We start from the raw sequence: 18257 nt of genomic DNA, 5'->3' as shown, positions 1-18257 counted from the left end.
GCTTGGAGGACCGAAGCACAGTCTTGTTTCTTAGACAGAGGTGAGGCCCTTTGGGGCAGGAAGACATTGTTGTTGAGGAATATGTGAAAAAATAACTCTTAAATTTGCTTTCCAGGTCAATTCCGTCAATTGCAATACAAGCTGGAAAATAGTCCTTTTCATGAAATGGAGTGACAACAAGGATGACATATTAAAGGGGGTAAGTTGGATACATGACTGGCTGGGCAGCGCGTGGCTCGTCTTCAGTTCTCTCTTAAAATGCACTCTCCTTAACCCCTCTGTGTGTCGACTCTCAGGGTGACGTGGTGAGGCTGTTCCATGCCGAGCAGGAGAAGTTTCTCACCTGTGACGAGCACAGGAAGAAGCAGCACGTCTTCCTGAGAACCACCGGCCGGCAGTCTGCCACGTCTGCCACCAGTTCAAAAGCCCTGTGGGAGGTGGAGGTAAGGGTTGGTGCAGGGCAGGCAGGGAGAAAGGACTCGTGGGTTTATAGGAATAGAGTCAGATCCAGGTACTTCAACTACCTTGTTCCAAGGACAAGGGATGACTTGGAATAACTAAGAGAAACACACACATCACGCCTTATCAGAAGGATGCAGGGTAGGCCAACTCCCAACTGAAAATTTCCAGTTTCCTTTCTCCGGGCCATCTGATCATCTCTTGCTTCTGTATTTTTCTTTCCCTTGCTCAGTTACCTATCAAAACAACAAGTGATCAAGTGCCTAACCAGCATGATGGTAGGTGAGTGCATATTGGTGACAGGATGAAAAGATGCCCAACTGATAACTGGATGGTGAACGTGATGGGAGGCACATTCCTTGTCCTCTGGAGGTGATGAAGGAGTTTGAGGTTGGGCAAGGGTTTAAGAAAGACTTCCTGAAGGTGCTAGCATCTGAGCTGCTACTAACAGGATGACCCATATTTCAGAAGAGATGAACGGAGTAGGTCACTTCTTGTAAGATACTGATGTGGACTTGGAAATAGCAGGCAGCCTTGGGTTAGAACTCAGTAACCTCATTTGAGGAGGAGCAGAGGATCATCCTGCGAAACAAAACAGAAACTGAAGGGCAATATATCCAGGCTGTAGGAACTTGGGACTCGATTCATCAATCAAGAAACTATTAAGAATATCAGAACCCTACAGAAGTCACTGTGACTGACTTTAGAAACTTAAAGTACTGCGTCTTCTTCACTTGCAAATTGGTTGAAATGAATGAAACATGCAACCTTTGGAGGAGAGTTTCTGCAGTATAGACTTTGAAAACTTTGGGTACTTACAAGTCTACTTCAGAACATCTATATTTTTTCTTCTGAGAGAAAACAGCTGTCTTAATTTTTACTCCCCCCACAAACCTTTTACTGCCAATTTTCCCTCTGAATAGCCTAGGGAAACACTGAATTTATTCCTTTTTTATTGTTTTCTTGAAGATTTTAGAAACCTAAGTGCCCCTTCAAAATAAAAGAAGGAAGACAACACCATGTATTTTATATTTCTCATCATGATTTAGGATTTTCATTATACATCTTCAGCATATTCCCTGTCAGTTTTACATAGTGTTAATCTTTTCCCGTGTGATATAAGAACTTTACAATAGTATACAGCTGAATCTTGAACAATGTGGGAGTTACGGACACTTGCCCTCTGCATGGTTGAAAATCTATGTATATTAAAAAAAAACCAAAAAAACACACAAAAAAGAAAATCTATGTATAACTGATAGTTGGCCCTCTGTGTTCATGGTTCCTTTGCATCTTGAATTCATCCAACCATGTAGAACTGCAATATTTAATATTGAAAAATCCATGTGTAAGCGTACCCATGCAATTCAAACCAGTATTGTTAAAGGGTCAACCCTACTTCTCTTTCTCCCTTCCTGTCCTTTTGGTATTATTCTCTTGTGTTTGCTATAAACTCAACAGTGCATTTTTACTTACTTTGCCTTGTTTAAGGAGTCATTTGTATGCTAAAAACATGAGAAAATGAGAGATTAGGAGTCTTTTCTCTACATAGTTGGACTTCCCTTGTGGCTCAGCCAGTAATGAATCCGCCTGCAATAAGGGAGACCTGGGTTCAATCCCTGGGTTGGGAAGATGCCCTGGAGAAAGGAAAGGCTACCCACTCCGGTATTCTGGCCTAGAGAATTCCATGGACTGTATCGTCCCTGGGGTCGCAAAGAGTCAGACATGACTGAGCGACTTTCATCCACATAGTTATCATCTCCAGCACTTCATTCCTTGGTGTAAATTGAGTTTTCACCTGGAATCATTTTCCTTCAGCCTAAAGAACTTCTTTATCATTTCTTGTAGGGCAGGTCCGCCACTGGCCAATTCTCTCAGCTCTCATTTGAAAACAAGAAAATAGCTTTATATTTGTCTGTGAAGACACCTTTATTTCACCTTAATTAAAAAAAATATATTTTTCCATTTTTGAAATAAAAGCTGTATGGAGATACAATTCATACGTCACACAATTCACAAATTTAAAGTGTATAGTTATCCATGGTTTTAGTAGATCCAAAAAAAGCCCTGGACTCCTAGCAATCACACCTCATTTCTCTTCAGACTTGCCCCCTCCCCACCTCTGGTAACCAGTGCTCCACTTTCTATCTCTATAGATTTTCCCGTGTTGAACATTTCATATACATGGTATCCTATAATATGCGGTCCTTTGTATCTGACTTTTTCTATCTAGCATATAGTTTTCAGAGTTCATCCATATTGCCGTGCATATCCACATTTCATTTCCTTTTATGTCAAATAATATTCCATTGAATGGATACACCATATTTACCATATTTTATTTTTCATTGGCATTTGGATTGTTTCTTCTTTGGGGTTGTTGTGAATACTGCTGCTGTGAACATTCATGTACAAGCTTCTGTGAGGAGTTTCGGTTCTCTCTCGGGTGGAATTGTGGGGCATATGGTAACTTCGTTTAACCTTTTGAGGAAAGGCTGCACTATCTTGTTGACACTATTTTATGTTCCAAACTGCAGTGTATTAAAGATTCTGATTTCTTCATACAGCCTTCATTCCCAAAAGGTATTTTTGTTGACCATGAAATTTTATGTAAACAGTTTTTTCTTTTCATGCTTGAAGATGCTAACCCATTGTTGTCTTGCATGCATTACTTCCTGTTGTGAATTCACTGGTTTTCTTTTCTTCTTTGTTCCCTTTTTTGTCTTTTTTTTTTCTCCTGAAAGTGAAAGTTGCTCAGTCATGTCTGATTCTTTGTGACCCCATGGACTGTACAGTCCATGGAATTCTCCAGGCCAGAATACTGGAGTGGGTAGCCTTTCCCTTCTACAGGGGATCTTCCCAACCCAAGAAATGCTACAGTACATGTGACCTAATGAAGCTTTGCAACAAACCTCCAAAGGATCAAAGCAATCCAGAACGTTCTTTGTCTGACAAAACAAAAGTCAATCCTCTTTAAAGGAAGGTAGTAGAATCTGGATACTCAACACAGTGACATCACAATGTGTTGCATTGCAGGTCTCCCGCATTGCAGGGGGATTCTTTACCAACTGAGCTATCAGGGAAGCACTAGCTTTTTGCCCCTTAGCTACTTAAAAAAAAAAAAGCCCTAGTTTTTTTCCCCTAGCTACTTAAAAAAAATTCTTTTTATTTCTGTTTTATATTTATCTTATTATTTTGTGTCTTGATGATTGTGTGAGTGTGTATGTATTTATGCTACTTTGAAGTCTGAGTTTCTTAAGGTCTGTGCATATATATCAAAATGGGAAATTTGAGGGTTACTATTTCTCAGGTATTTTTCCAGCCCCCACTAACCCCTATGGACAAACTGGATCCTTCGATACTGTCTGACAGGTCACATTTTTCTGATTCTTGCCTGTCCACTGCTTTATGACAATATGCCATACATTGTGATGTCACTGTTGAGTATCCAGATTCTATTGCCTTCCTTTAAAGAGTATTGACTTTTGTTTTGTCAGACAAAGAACGTTCTGGATTGCTTTGATCCTTTGGAGGTTTGTTGCAAAGCTTCATTAGGTCACGTGTACTGTAGCATTTGTTTTTGGGTACTGTGCTAGCCCAGCTCCTAAGATATGACCCTTTCATTGTCTATACTGAATGCCCCAGGTGTTCAACTAGTCACTCCTCTAGCTGGGTAGGTCAGAAACCTTCTAGGTGTATGTGATCTCCCAGATTGTTGAGCTTACAACTTCCCTCTCATTTTATATTAGGCCTTGGGCGGGGAGGGGAAGAGTCTTGCTATGTACACATGTAGCTTGATGTTCAACCAAAGACTGTAGGAGGCCCCGTGCAGATTTCTGGAGTTTCTTTCTGGGGAGCTCTGTATTTTCCCCTCAGTCCTCTTGAATTCTGACGTATCTACTCAACTCATTGAGACTGGAATGCTCTGTGTGAGTTCTCTTTCCTGATGCTTCCATCCGAAGAGGACCTCCCAGCCAGAAACTGGAGCGGTCATGAAGGTCTCCTTCTTTCCTTTTCCTCTGAGAGCACAGTTGTGAACTCGGCGTCATCCAGCATCAGAACCCAGTTGTTTTGTCTATTTAATGCAGTTTTCTCATTGTCTGTGGCAATTCCCTGTACTGTGTGTGGTGTCTAATTACGGCACCAACTACCATTGCCAGTATCCATCCTGAGCAGATGCTAGTTACATTTATTGTTATAGTAAGTTGTTCCAGGCACTGGGAGCGTCTGGCTTCAGACCACAGGCTTGGGCACGTGTCACAGGGCATGAGGGCATAGATAGGTTGCCGTTACCGGTTTTCATGAGACTCATTTTTGTTTGTTTTACCTTATGTGGATGAAGTCCAGAATCTTAGCTTCTTCCTTATGATTAAGGCAGATAATCTGAAAACCAATTGAACTTTGTTTTACAACCATTTCATGTTAATTAGGGGACTCTACTTCTCCTTTTGAGAAACATTACTTAAAATTACATGAGATACTTGGAGGAGTTTTATTGGAAGATAATAATTGTTTTTCAGCTAGTAAACATCACTCCTGAACTATGACTTCTATGTGATATCTCAGATTCGGTGTCATCCTTATATGGGTTGACATTTCTTCTGCTCCTGGTAATCATTTCTCTTCTTGCAGGTGGTCCAACATGACCCGTGTCGAGGAGGAGCAGGGTACTGGAACAGCCTCTTCCGTTTCAAGCATCTTGCTACAGGGCATTATTTAGCAGCAGAGGTAAGTGGCAGCCCTGTGGTTTTTCTCTTTCCATGGTAATGCACTTCTCTTTCCTCACTTACCTGTAGCTGTTGGGTAGTTGGAGGCTTAGGGTGCTGCTCTGTTACCTAGCTCTTCCTTCTGTTTCCTTCCACCTTGTTTCCCTACTTATGGACAAGAAGCAAAAATAATGAACATATTTTAACATTTGATGGGGATTCTGATCAAGATGTGGGGAGGAAGTCAGTTAGGAAACAATGCTGTCATGAGAATGTCATGTCCAGCATGGTGACTATAGTTAATAATACTGTACTGTATATATTTGGCTCTTGAATGATGTGGATTTGAACTGCACAGGTCCAGTTACCTGTGGTTATGGCAGCCCATTCCAGTACTCTTGCCTGGAAAATTCCATGGACAGAGGAGCCTGGTGGGCTATGGTCCGTGGAGTCACAAAGAGTCGGACATGACTGAGTGGCTGAGCACATGCTGCATAGTAAGTGCTGCATAACTGAACAGTCTGTGGCTGGTAGAATTTGAGAATGCAGAGGAACTGCAGATGTGGAGGAGTCGCAAATTTGGAGAAAGTGAAAATGTTAGTCATTCAGTTGAATCCAATTCTTTGCAACACCATGGTGTGTTGATGGAAATCTCCAGGCAAGAATACTGGAGTGGGTTGCCATTCTCATCTCCAGGGGATCTGCCTGACCCAGGGATTAAAGCCGGGGCTCCTGCATTGCATGCAGATTCTTTATTACCTGAACTACCAAATTTGGAGGGCCAACTATAAATTATATACCCAGTAACTTCAGCCTTATTCAAGGGTGAGATGTATTTGAAGGTGGCTAAGAGAATAGATCTTAAAAAAAAAAAAATTCACACTAATCCTGGCTTTAGGATTATCTTTCCATTTTGCTCTTGCCTACTACTCTCCCCACATCTTATTGTTTACCAACCCCAATCCTAAGGTAAATGACCAAGCCTCGGCCGTAGTGAAACATGATATGTAAAGCTAGAAGCATTAAAACACATATAGAATTAGGTGATTTTATAGAGCTTGCTTACTCACAGGATCAGTGGATTCGACAAGATCCTTTACTTACAGGAATGTAAAACATCAAGGAAGTGTGTTTTAAATGCCCATGAAGGGTATTTGAGGAAAGGCAAGACTCAGCGCTGAAGCATGGGAGGAAATTTCCTTTTAACTTTTGTATTAAGGAGCCATCTTACTGTGTGACAGCTGTTGCACTTTACTCTGATCTGCTGGAAGATGTACGATGCATATTCATACCAGATTCTAGCCGTACATCAAAAGACACCTGCTGTTGGCTGGTACCACTGGTGAGACTGCTCAGAGATTTGCAAGGTGATGTGTGGGTATCAGACTGTGGCAGCTGACCTCAATCTAAATGTGCCAGCCCCTCTGGGATGCCTGACACTTGTGTGAACTGATGATTTTTGAAATACTGAAGAGCCGAAGATCAAGACTAAGTTGAAATTTATAATGGAGCCATAGAAATGGACCCAGCTAACCAGCTCTGAGAAATGTTGATGACATGGTTTGCCAGAGGTCAATGGTTGTTGCATTATCTGTTATGTTCTGGGGTGAATGTAACTTTTGCTGAAAGCCAGACCATTTTTTTTAATTTCTGACTCAAAATAAGCAGTGTTATCAATGACTGGATACTGATCTTTTATTTATTTCAGGCTTTTAACTGTTGCTTTGCTAGTGGATTCTTTGTGTTCCTCTGTCTACACTTGAGAGCCATCTGTCGGTTACTGGTAGATTGTTCCATGTGTGTTGTACTTATGTGACGTGTGTTGTTGTTGTGGCATGCTGGTTTCGTGAACAGAGGGAAGGGACAAGTTCTTAGCTGTCCAAAGATGTTCACAGGCCTTGATGTCTCCTGCAAGCAGGGCCGAGTCCTTGAGAAAGCAATGGATGTTTTAATTTCCTAATGATTCTTTTTCATCAGGTAGACCCTGACTTTGAGGAAGAATGCCTGGAGTTTCAGCCCTCAGTAAGTATGGGCAAGAGCCTTCTTGTCTTCGTCTGGTAGGGTGAGGCCGTATGATCTGGAACCCCATGTAAGAAACTGCCCCTGTGGTCACTAAGTGTTGGGGAAGGGGAGACCTACACTGCCCTAAAAGAGGGTCTTGTTCTGTGCTTCCCTTGAGGGCAGTCATGTCCCCTTGTGTCCTGATTGGTCCAAGAGACTGTTGGTCATCATACTCTTTCTGTGTGCTTAGTCAGGGGGTTTCCATCTCTTAAGTTGCAGAAGTTCAGGGTATCTCTTGGAATACTGCTAGGTTGGACACAGTGATGGTCTCTGTAGAGCCAGCGTTTTGTACATGAATGTTCTGTTGCTGTTGACCTGGAGCTATGACTCACCAAGATTTCTTCAAGGAATGAGCATGTAGGGTGGACACTGTTGTTTAGACCGTGGAGGTAACACGTGAGGCTTTACCTCTGGTTAGGCACTTAGTGGTCTAACTATCTGTCCTCTGTGCAAAGTCAGAAATAGATCTTGTTATGTGATTTAGAATTTTAATGCTGGATCTTTAAGCTGGATCTTTCTTTGGAGGCCTTATTGCCAGTTAATCCTGATATGGAGGGACTTGGGGGTTTTGGTGTTGACAGTGTGAAGAGGGCAGTGGTTGTGTTACAGGGAAATGATGGGTATTAGTCATGGAGTTCTCTTGTGGAGTGCTTCATTCTGGTCTAAGATGAACAAAACAGAACCAAAACCAAATAGTTGCTGCTCTGTTCGACATTGTGTGGCCATGTGATCATCTTGATGATGAATATGGTAGGTGGTATTAAGGGTATTATCTTTTAGTACAATTTTGAAAAAATTGGATGTCAACATTGTACATTAATGAAGGGAGTTGAGGTGGAGATAACACACAGTGTAGTTGTCTTCGAAAGCATTGTGAATTCTGCAGGAAGCCATGAACTTTCTAGGTAGATTTGAGCAGAGGTTAGCTTTTAAGAATGCAGAGGAGTTCTCAGTGAGAATTCCTGCCCTTAGTTCCTGGACTTGCTGACGGAGTTCATCTTCTCTTTCCACTCCTTGTGGGAGCACCGGAGGGCCTTGTTCTTTCCGTTCATGGCCTTCACCCTCACTGCTGAAGCCCATTTGGAAAGCTGACCTTCCACAACTGCCGTGAGCTGAAATAAAACACTGACCCAGTTGTGCTCTCCACCCCCGTGCAGGGCAGTCTCTGCACATCATCCCCACATTGTCCTCACTGATCATTGTTCCAACACTGGGACTGGAAGGGGCCTCAGTTTTCAGAAGATAATTCATCCTGGCACCTTTCTTATTTTGAGAGTCAAGATGGTCTTTGGGTCACTTGCTTCCCTGGGTCTTGGTGCCGCTATCTGAGGCTGCACAGAGTAAGACTCCCTTTGGAGGTGACTTTGAGGGGGACCTGTGGCTTCTTTAAGTGTGAGCTGCTGTCTGAGTGAACCTTGAGTGCTGTGGGGAACAGGACTGCTCTCCCAGCCTTTCCAGCAGGTGCACCTGCTCTCCCAGCCTTTCCAGCAGGTGCACCTGCTCTCCCAGCCTTTCCTGTGTGAGGGAAAGACAGGCATGTGTGTAGCGTAGGAGGAAGAGCAGAGTGATCGAAAGTAGGGTGAAGAGAGAGACAGCCTTGGGTTTATTCATTTTTATTTTATTTGTTTGGCTCTACCGGGTCTTTGTTGCTGCGCGTGGGTTTTCTCTGATGTGGTGTGCAGATTTCTCATTGCAATGCCGCCTCTTGTGCAGCACGGGCTCTAAGGTGTGCAGACTTCAGTAGTTTCAGTTCCTGGGCTCTAGAGCACAGGCTCAGCAGTTGTGGTGCACAGGTTTAGTTACTCCACAGCATGTGGGATCTTCCCACACCTGGGATGGAGCCCATGTCCCCTGCATTGGCAGGTGGATTCTTAACCATTGGACCATCAGGAAAGTCCCAGACTTGGGTTTAAATAGCAGTGTGCATGCTCAGTCATGTCCAACTCTTTGCAACCTCTTGGGCTGTAGCCCTCCAGGCGCCTCGAGTTTTCCAGACAGGAATACCGGCGTGGATTGCCATTTCCCACTCCAAGAGGCACTGCTTGTGCGCTGTATGGTTCTGGACAAGTTCTGTTCCCTCTTTGAGACCGACTTCCCTTACCTGTATGTGTGGACAATACGCTTGTTGTAAGGATGGAGTGAGATGCTGTGCAGATGAAGTACCTAGCCCCTAGTAAACACTTGGCATATTTGTGAGTTGCAGAGGATAATAACTGTTTTCAGTGCCTTTTCCCCACTGGTCTGTCCGGGCTGCCCAGCAGCTCCACAAAGGAGTTAGAGCAGGTCCTTCTGTCTTCACTTGATGCGTGAGGAAGCAGGAAGTGGTCCTCACTGGCCACATGCCTTGGGTCTTTGGGAGTGCAGTCGGCTGTCTCCTCTTTCTTGTTTCTCTGTGCCACGGCAGCGTGATCAGGCAGCGGGCCTGGCTGCAGATCTGGACTGCATTGCTCCAGCTGCTCAGGTTATTGCATGAGTGGGGGTCCTCACGTGGAGGTGGGGTGCTGGGAAGCTCACGGTGCACCTACGAGCTCCTGCCTCTGGAGGGGAAGGTGTCCACGTTGGGAGGGTCCTTCACCCTTCACCCTCTTCTTGGCTGGGACCCTTGGCAGTTGGGAAGAAGAGGCTTCTCATTCTGCTTATTGAGTGTGTATTTCCTGAGACTGGCACCCCAAACCTCTGGTCTTACCTGAGACTGCACTCAGCTTTGTCGTTCTCTTCTTTCTGAATCCAGTGGCCTTTGAGCCATGGGCTTGATGCTGCAGGGACAGAAAGAACTCGAGTATAGCTGTGGGCTGATGGCCTGGTGCCCATGCACCTCTGCTCCCACTAGGTGGCACACGCCGACTGCACACAGCAAGCACAGGACGCTTGACTGAGTCACAGGCCACGGACCGTGGACTCAGCACAGCTGTCCTTTTTCTCTGGATGTGTGACCGGTCTGGAGAGTAACTGCCAGCCTGTAGCTGAGCCCCATGTCTCACACCGGAACCAGGTCAGGGTTTTTTCTGAGAGTGGTGTGTGTAGCACTGGTTCGAAGAGGACAGATTCCATTCAAAGTGATTTCTCATGAGTGGAGCTTGGGGAGATGCTCTGATGTCCTCCAGCCGATGTTTGTGTGGGTGTAGATAGAAGAACCACTGGGGGTGGGTGTTGTTCAGATAGAGGTAGAGGGCGTGAGGGCTTCCTAGATGTCTCAGTGGTAAAGAATCCACCTGCCAGTGCTGGAGACTCAAGTTCAACTCCTCAGTCTGGAAAAGCCCCTGGAGAAGGAAATGACAACCCACTCCAGTATTCTTGCCTGGAGAATTCCATGGCCAGAGGAGCCTGGTGGGATACAATCCATGGGGTCATGAAGAATCAGACATGACTGAGCGACTCAACAACAACAATAGGGTGTGAGAGGCGGGAGTGTGAGCAGGGAGAGACAGAGATGTGGGATATTAGAAGAGCTGTTTGCATTTTCTTCTCTTTCTCTCCTTTCTTCCTTAATTCATTCCTGTATCCCTCCTTCCCTCCTTTCTTTCCTTCCTTTTTTTAAACAGGCAAAGGTTGATGCCTCTGATGGACTTAAAAAGCAGACTTGCCCAGAATCCTAGAACTCGGGCCCCATGGAATGAAATTCTCTCACGCTCTCTCCTTTGCCTGTTAGATTTGCTTTTCTTTTCTCCATTCCGTTTGGAGAGGAAGCAGGGCCTCAGCCCAAGCAAAGCAAGACGGAGACAAGGGAAATGTGGTTTTCCTGGTAGATGCAGGTGGATACTGTCATCTTGCGAGGATGTTAAACTTCAAAAATAACCTGGTGCAGAGTCCCAGGGCAGAGCGCGACCTTGTGCAGCCTGTCAGAGCAGACACCAGGCTCGGCACACTGCTCCAGTCTTCTTCGGCAGATGGGCTTCGGAGACTGGTTGCATCTTTAGTTTAGTGGGAAGCTTTCATTGTTGTTCATCAGCCTTCATTGTCAGAGATTGTCTTCAGTCTCTACCATATCCTGCATGTAGCAGGAGAGGCCCCTTTTCCCCCTGAATGGTCCTTGGCAATTGATTGATTAGGAACACTTTTTCAGGGCTAGGCTGACGTCTCAAATATTCTTCTTGGCCACATGGGGATAACTGCTTACAAACACTTGGATTCAGGTTTATTTCATTGGATCTTTTTTCCCTGGGAAATAACTGTGTCATCTTCTTGTAGACAGTTTCACTGGAGGCTAACACCACCACCCATAAACCATACCCACAGGCTAAGTTTTCTCAAAGTGTTTCTCCTCTCTCCCACCCACTGCCCAAGGATGTACCACATAGAGCACTCTGCCCATGGACAGTTATATAGCATTGCAGCACCATGTTGCTTGAGCGTTTTTGTTGCAACACAGTGAGGCAGGGTGTGAACATTCTTGGCATGGGTGGCCAGCTCTCATCTTTGGTGACCGCTGTGAAGCTGTGGTACTTCTCCTGACGACTGCTGATGTTCACGATTGCTTCTTCCCCGTTCCTGTGGACAGAGCAGTGATTGTAGTGAGGCAAGGGTGTGGCGTGCAGAATCCTTGACCTGATGACTTTTCCTCCCCAGGTGGACCCTGATCAGGATGCCTCCCGAAGCAGGTTGCGAAATGCCCAAGAGAAGATGGTGTACTCCCTGGTCTCTGTGCCCGAGGGCAATGACATCTCCTCCATTTTTGAGCTGGACCCCACGACGCTCCGTGGAGGCGACAGCCTCGTCCCGAGGTAGGAGTCCAAAGAGGCTTACCACAAGTGAGTTTGTGTTGCCTGACTCGGTTTCTTGGAGTCCAGAATATCATCTTCTTTCTTGGAGCTTTCATGTAGGATTTGGTATAGGATTTGTTCTGGTTGCCCATTGAAACGATACCTAATTTTTATTTTGAAAACGGCTCATCGGTTGTAAGTTCTCAGTAGTTGCCTGAGATGTGCTGTGTTTAGGTGAACAAGCCAAACCCTTAAGCTCAGGTAGCTCAATATTTCTAGTTTTCTTTACTCTCTCGCTCCTTTTCCAAAACGTGAGAGATCTCCTGGTGAATTGAATAAACACTTGAAAAAAAATTCTGGAAAATGGAACATTTGAAATGCACTCAGTCCGTAGTAAATTTTATTAGCGATATTGAGAGATCAGATCAGTCTTCTTCAGTTATTTTAATTAACTTTTAGTTTTGTTGCGTAAAAATGCATTCTAGGGGGAAATAAGCGGACCATAAATGAAACAAAAAACTCACTCTTAACAAAATCAACAAAAGTATTAATAGTGACTAACACTTGAGTGGTGACTTCATGCCATTTATAATGCTAAATGCTCATGTTATATATATAATTTCATCTTCATCAAAACTCCTGTGAGATAAGTAGTATTATTTGCCCCTTCTTAGAGGGTGAAGACAGAGGCTCAGAGAATTGAAACAACTTATCACAAGTAAGTGAGCCCCATCGCAGAAATCAGAATCTTAAACATTTAAGACAGACAAGTCTGTTCTGGCAATTCTAACTCTTCAACACATTCTTAGGTAGTGGAGGTCTCACGGCCAGTGGTAGGGTGTACACAAGGCCTGTCTCTCTGAGGATTCCTGTATGTTTCATTATTCCTGTGTGTCATTAGCATTTAACTGCTCAGCCAGAGTTGGGCTGTGAAAGTGTTAACTGCAGCTTGGGTGCTGTCAGAAGTGGAGGAGAGGCTTCTCTTGTACTGGGTCCTCTTCCTGTCCCTCTCAGAGTGATACACTGAAACAGTGTCCACACAGAAGAGAACCTCACAGGGAGGCCATTGATTACCATTCAGTACAATGATCACTGGTTCCTGCCCTCTGCTGGGTCATGAATGCCTTGAGAATCTGGGGAAAACTGAAGATGTCCTCCTATGAGATGCCAAATATGTGCACAGCTTCACGTACTCCCAAGTTTGTCCCGATGTAGACTGCTTCTAAGGAAATGTAACAGATATACTGAGATACAATTCATGTATCATACAACTCACCTGCTTAAAGTGCTCAATTCATTGATTTTTATTAGATTAGCAGAATTGGGCAGCCATCGTCAGAATAGATTTTAAGAAAAATCTCATCACTGCAAGAAGAAGCCCTGTACCTGTTAGCCATCACTTTCATTTCCCCATCATCCATTCCCCTGCCTTAGACTAAGCTACATTTTGTCTCTATTGATCTACCTGTTCTGGACATTTCATATAATGGAATCACATGTGGCATTTTGTGACTGACCTCTTTCACTTAGTGTTTTATTTTTTTTCTTTAAGATTCATCCATTTTGTAGCATGTATTCATTTCATTTTATTCTTGAGTAATATTCTGTTATATGGTTATGGCACATTTTATTGATTGACTTATTAATTGTTGGCTGTTTGGGTTATTTGCCTTTTTCTGGCTGTTGTGTGAATACATTTTCTTTTCTCAAGAGTCTATAACCTAGGAGTGGAATTACCGGGTCATGTGGTAATTGCATGTCTAAACTTTTGAGGAACTTCCAGTTTTACCTTTAGGGTGTTATATTTTCACCAGCCATGTCTGAAGGTTCCAGTTTCTCTGTTTCTCTCCAATACTTGTTTATTTGTCTTTTTTTTTTCTTTCTTTGAATATTTGAGCCATCCTAGTCAGTGTGCAGTGGTATCTCATTGTGGTTTTGACTTGAGTCTCCCTAATGGCTAATGATGTTGAGATAGTCTTTTCATTAATTCTTGTGTTTATTGACCATTTGTATTGATATGTCATTTTTGGAGACATATCTATTAAGATCCTTTGCCCATTATTTTTTGCGCTTAAAAATGGATTATGTCTCTTTTCATTATTGTGTTAGTGTTCTTTATTCCAAACACCTTATCAGATATGATTTGCAGGTATTTGCAGATTTCTTCATTTTCTTGATGGTGTCTTGTGAACCACAGAAGCTTTTAATTTTTAGCTGAAGTCTAGTTTGTACACTTTTTCCTTTGCTTGCTAATGATTTTGGTTTCTTAAACTGTTGCTTAATACAAGGTCACAAAGATTGATGCTGATGTTTTCTTCTGAGAGTTTTATAGCTTGTGCTGTTTTTCATTTAGGTCTTTGATTGATTTTGAGGTCACTAAAAAAATATGGTTTGGAGTAGGATAGATAACTTTTATAAAGTGTCCTTTCTCACTGACTACCTAGATAAAGATAGGGACTGTAGAATCCCATTGCATTTCTGTTAAGTACCTCTCTGTATGTTGTATTCTCTATTCCAGAAGTTCTTGAGTGGATTTTTTTAGGCACCTGAAAGACAGGGAATGACTTTTATTTTATTTGCTATGTATTTTATTTTGTAAGGGATAGCAAAGAACAGAAACACGTGATATAAAATAGCTATCAAATATTTCATGACATTTCCTTGGTTAATCGGAATCAGGTGCCAGTTGGCCACATTCCCCGATGGGTTGGAAATCCCCATGACCCCATGGGAAGGGGAAATTTGAACTTGGTCAACAAGTCAGCTTGCCAAACAGCTTTGGTTGGCTCTAGACCCCTGCTTCTCTGTCCCCTTGATTCATTACTGTTTCTCTGTTGGAAAACATTCTTTGTGGGCAGTTGTCCATAGACAGACTGATTGTAAACTCTTAAGCAAGGGAAGCCTTGTGTTCCCCCTGGAAAAAGTATCTGGCATGGTCTACCAGTGTGTTCATTAGTAGTTTTGATCTTGCACTTGGTCTTAGCTTTCCAAATTTTTATCTGTTCTTGCCCTTGGCCACCAACCTCAGAGCCAAAAGTGAACAGGGCCTCCTATTCGCTGATTCAAGGCAGTCATAAAAAACTGTTTGTAGGAGTACACACTCATTTCCCACCATCTTAAAGTAGTGCTAAATTTTATTTTATTTTTTGAAGATCAGAAAGTCTGTGGATAGATACATGAAAGTACCTGAAATATTACCAGTAAAGAACTTTCTAGGACCGTCAAAAAGAATCCTTCCAACCAAAATAAAAGGGATAGTGGCAAATCCTGGATGTAATAAACAAGATAATAAAATTGCAGTATACACAAATGAAATGAATTAAGTAAACATCAGAAGAGCATCCAGCTTTGTGGCTTTTTTTGAAATTGTCCTGGCTTTTGAACTAATGATTAGGGATGAGACTTTAAATGGATAGACTGTCCTTGGTATTTTACATGAACTTCAGTGTACAACTCTAGAATGTAATCAGTCATCCAATTAAACCCAAGCTTTGCTTAAACTTTGAGAATAAGAAAATGCATCTGAATTCCTCAGAAGAAAAAATGCAAATCTCTGTCAAGTTTCTTCTGCATGTTGTTTAATTTATATTCATGCTATTCAAAGTCAGTATTACTTGTAATGTTCAAGATAGTTAACGTGAAGAAAGGCAGAGGGTCTACTAAAAAGATGTGACTGCTTCGACATGCCCTTCCCCTTGCCTCTTTCCCAGGAACTTGGGATGCTGTTGTTTAGAATTCTTTTTAATACCAATCACTTTCATGCTCCCCTGTCCGCCCTGGTCCCTCCAGTATTTTAAGTTCCAACTTAAGTTTCCTATTAAAAGAAACTATATATTCCATGACTCGCTAAAGCCTCCTTAATGTCTTCCTTTAAAACTCCTTCAGTGCTTACCTTGACTGTTTCCCATTTTAATGCTTTTCATTGTACATCTCCTGTTACTCACATTTACTTCGTGTGCATCCATCTCATCTCACTAATGCTACTGTGGATTCCTTAAGTGCATGATTACTGCTTTAAAAGAGAAGCAAGTTTTAAAAACACTGTAAAATGGTTCATGCTCACTGTAAAAAGAAACAGCACACTACTCTATATAAAATAGGTCAGTAATGAGAACTTACTATATAACACAGGGAACTCTACTCAGTTGTCTGTCATGACCTTATGGAAAGGAAATCTAAATAAGAGGAGATACATGTTTGTGTGTGTGCGTGTGCGAGTATATGGCTGATTCACTTTGCTGTACAGCAGAAACTAACAAAACATTGTAAAGTAACTATATACCAATAAAAATTAATTTACAAAATACCATATAAGAAATAACTAAAAATATTTTAAAATATTTTTTTAAATATTTCAAAATCTCATGGAGAACCAACTGGGAAGTAAAAAAAACTCACATAAAATTTAACCATTCAGAGATAACTACAAGAAATATTTTGTTTCTCTGTAGTTTCAGACAGGTCTCTGGGCACACAGATAACCTGTATATTATTTATCACAAATGAATCATAACCTATTTTTAGCATTTTTTTTCCCATTGAACAATATGTCCTGTTCATATTTCCAAGTAAATGAATATCAATTGTAACCATTTTAAAGAGTGTACTATTCTGTCTTATATACTATAATTAACTGTTTCATTACTGAAACATTGAGTAGTTCATAGGTTTTTGGACTTCCCAGGTGATGCTGCTGGTAAAGAATCCACCTGCCAATGCAGGAGACGCGAAGATTTTACTGTTATAAATAATGCTTTGTTGAACATCTTTATGGTTTATTTAGTACCTGTGCTATAATCTCTTAAAAGAAGAAATGTAAAAATGAGATTGCTAGGTGAAAAGATAGATGCATTTCACGTTATACAAAGTGCCAGACTCTCTTCCAGAGTTTAAGGTGTTGACACTCTTACCATGAGTGTGTAGAACTCATCTTTTTAAGCACTGGGGGAGATCCAAACTCCAAGACCTTTGGAATATAATACAATAAAATGATATATTATGTTAATTTGTATTAATTGAGAAAGTTAAATATGTACTTGGATGTTTATTGGTCACTTAAGTTTCTTTATTAAATTACTGGTTTGTGTACATATTCCATTTTCATTTCCAGTATTCATGATTGTTTTTCTTACTGTTTTTCAAAATCTCTTTATATATCTGGATGAAAACTCTGTTATTCTACATACAAATCTTTTATTTTCCCAGGTCATTTTTCTTTCTTTCAATTTTTTTCATGATGGGTTTGAAAAATTTAAATTTTGCTGTATGGAAGATGTAAAATTTAAACTATGTGATAAGATACATCCATCTTTTACTTTTGAGGTTAGAAATCTTGTTTTCTTACATGCTTCAAAAGACTTTCTGCCGCACAAGATTACTAAATTTGTATTTATATTTTCTTTCACACATTTTATGACACCATTTTTTGCTTTATTGATGCGTGTGAGTAGTTCCCTCACTGCTTTATGTCTCATGATAGGCACTAGTAGATACTCAGTAACTATTTCCTGTTACTCTGTCTTGTGCGCGGTTTGTTCTGAGATAGTCATTCATGGGATGTAATTTTATACACAGCATACCTCATGTTGTAGATTTAGTTCCAGACCCCCGCAATAAAGTGAATATCACAGTAAAGTGAGTTGCACAAATTCCTGGGTTTTCCTGTGCAGTCATATATGACGTGTGCAGCAGCATTATGTTTAAAAAGACAGTGTACGTATCTTAACTGAAAAATACTTTATTGCCAAAATGGAACCGACAGACTTGCATGATGAACAAACTGAATTTGGAAGGAAAACACACAAACACACACACACACACACACACACACAGTATCTATGAAGGGCAAGAAAACCAGGTGCAGTAGAGTGAAGCACGCCTGCATTTAGAAATAAGCACAGCACAGTCACGTGAGAGTCGTTGTGAATAATGTGCAATTGCAGACACATCCGAATGTATATTGGACCAGAACCTTTCGCTCTTAAGTTTATGTTGTCCATTGTATATAGCAGAAAGCCATTTTGGTATCCTTTCTTTATTCTTACAGGATGTATTCTAGGCCAGTGGCTATAGAGAACCTCAGTAGTCCTGTCCCTGAAGTCTGTTTTTCTTCCCTTTAGAAACTCCTATGTCCGGCTCCGACACTTGTGTACTAATACCTGGGTTCACAGCACAAACATCCCCATTGACAAGGAAGAAGAAAAACCCGTGATGCTGAAAGTAAGTCCACAAGCTTGGCTGCCTCCCTTGGTCTCCTGGTTCCTGATGAAAGGGCTCCTTTGAGGGCAGACGGGGGCGTATGGATCCCTGAAATAGTTGTTGCTTTGGCAAG

At 42.0% G+C, this 18257-nt stretch overlaps 1 protein-coding gene across 3 annotated transcripts in view; it reads left to right on the top strand.

Annotated features, from left to right (window-relative positions):
• Positions 1-18257, top strand: part of ITPR1 (inositol 1,4,5-trisphosphate receptor type 1) — a 348152-nt gene that overhangs the window by 145272 nt on the left and 184623 nt on the right. For 2 of the 3 annotated variants that reach the window (XM_069561813.1, XM_069561815.1), the window contains exons 9-14: positions 116-199; positions 297-443; positions 5092-5187; positions 7143-7187; positions 11793-11947; positions 18046-18145. In XM_069561813.1, the coding sequence (XP_069417914.1) occupies positions 116-199; positions 297-443; positions 5092-5187; positions 7143-7187; positions 11793-11947; positions 18046-18145 (627 nt within the window). The remainder of the gene's footprint in view (positions 1-115; positions 200-296; positions 444-5091; positions 5188-7142; positions 7188-11792; positions 11948-18045; positions 18146-18257) is intronic. The other variant, XM_069561814.1, reaches the window with a different exon arrangement.

This window comes from Ovis canadensis, chromosome 19, assembly GCF_042477335.2.
Source record: "Ovis canadensis isolate MfBH-ARS-UI-01 breed Bighorn chromosome 19, ARS-UI_OviCan_v2, whole genome shotgun sequence".
Taxonomy (NCBI): Eukaryota; Metazoa; Chordata; class Mammalia; order Artiodactyla; family Bovidae; genus Ovis; species Ovis canadensis.
The sequence above is the reverse complement of the archived record's forward strand: the minus strand, read 5'-3'. Positions and strand labels throughout refer to the sequence as shown.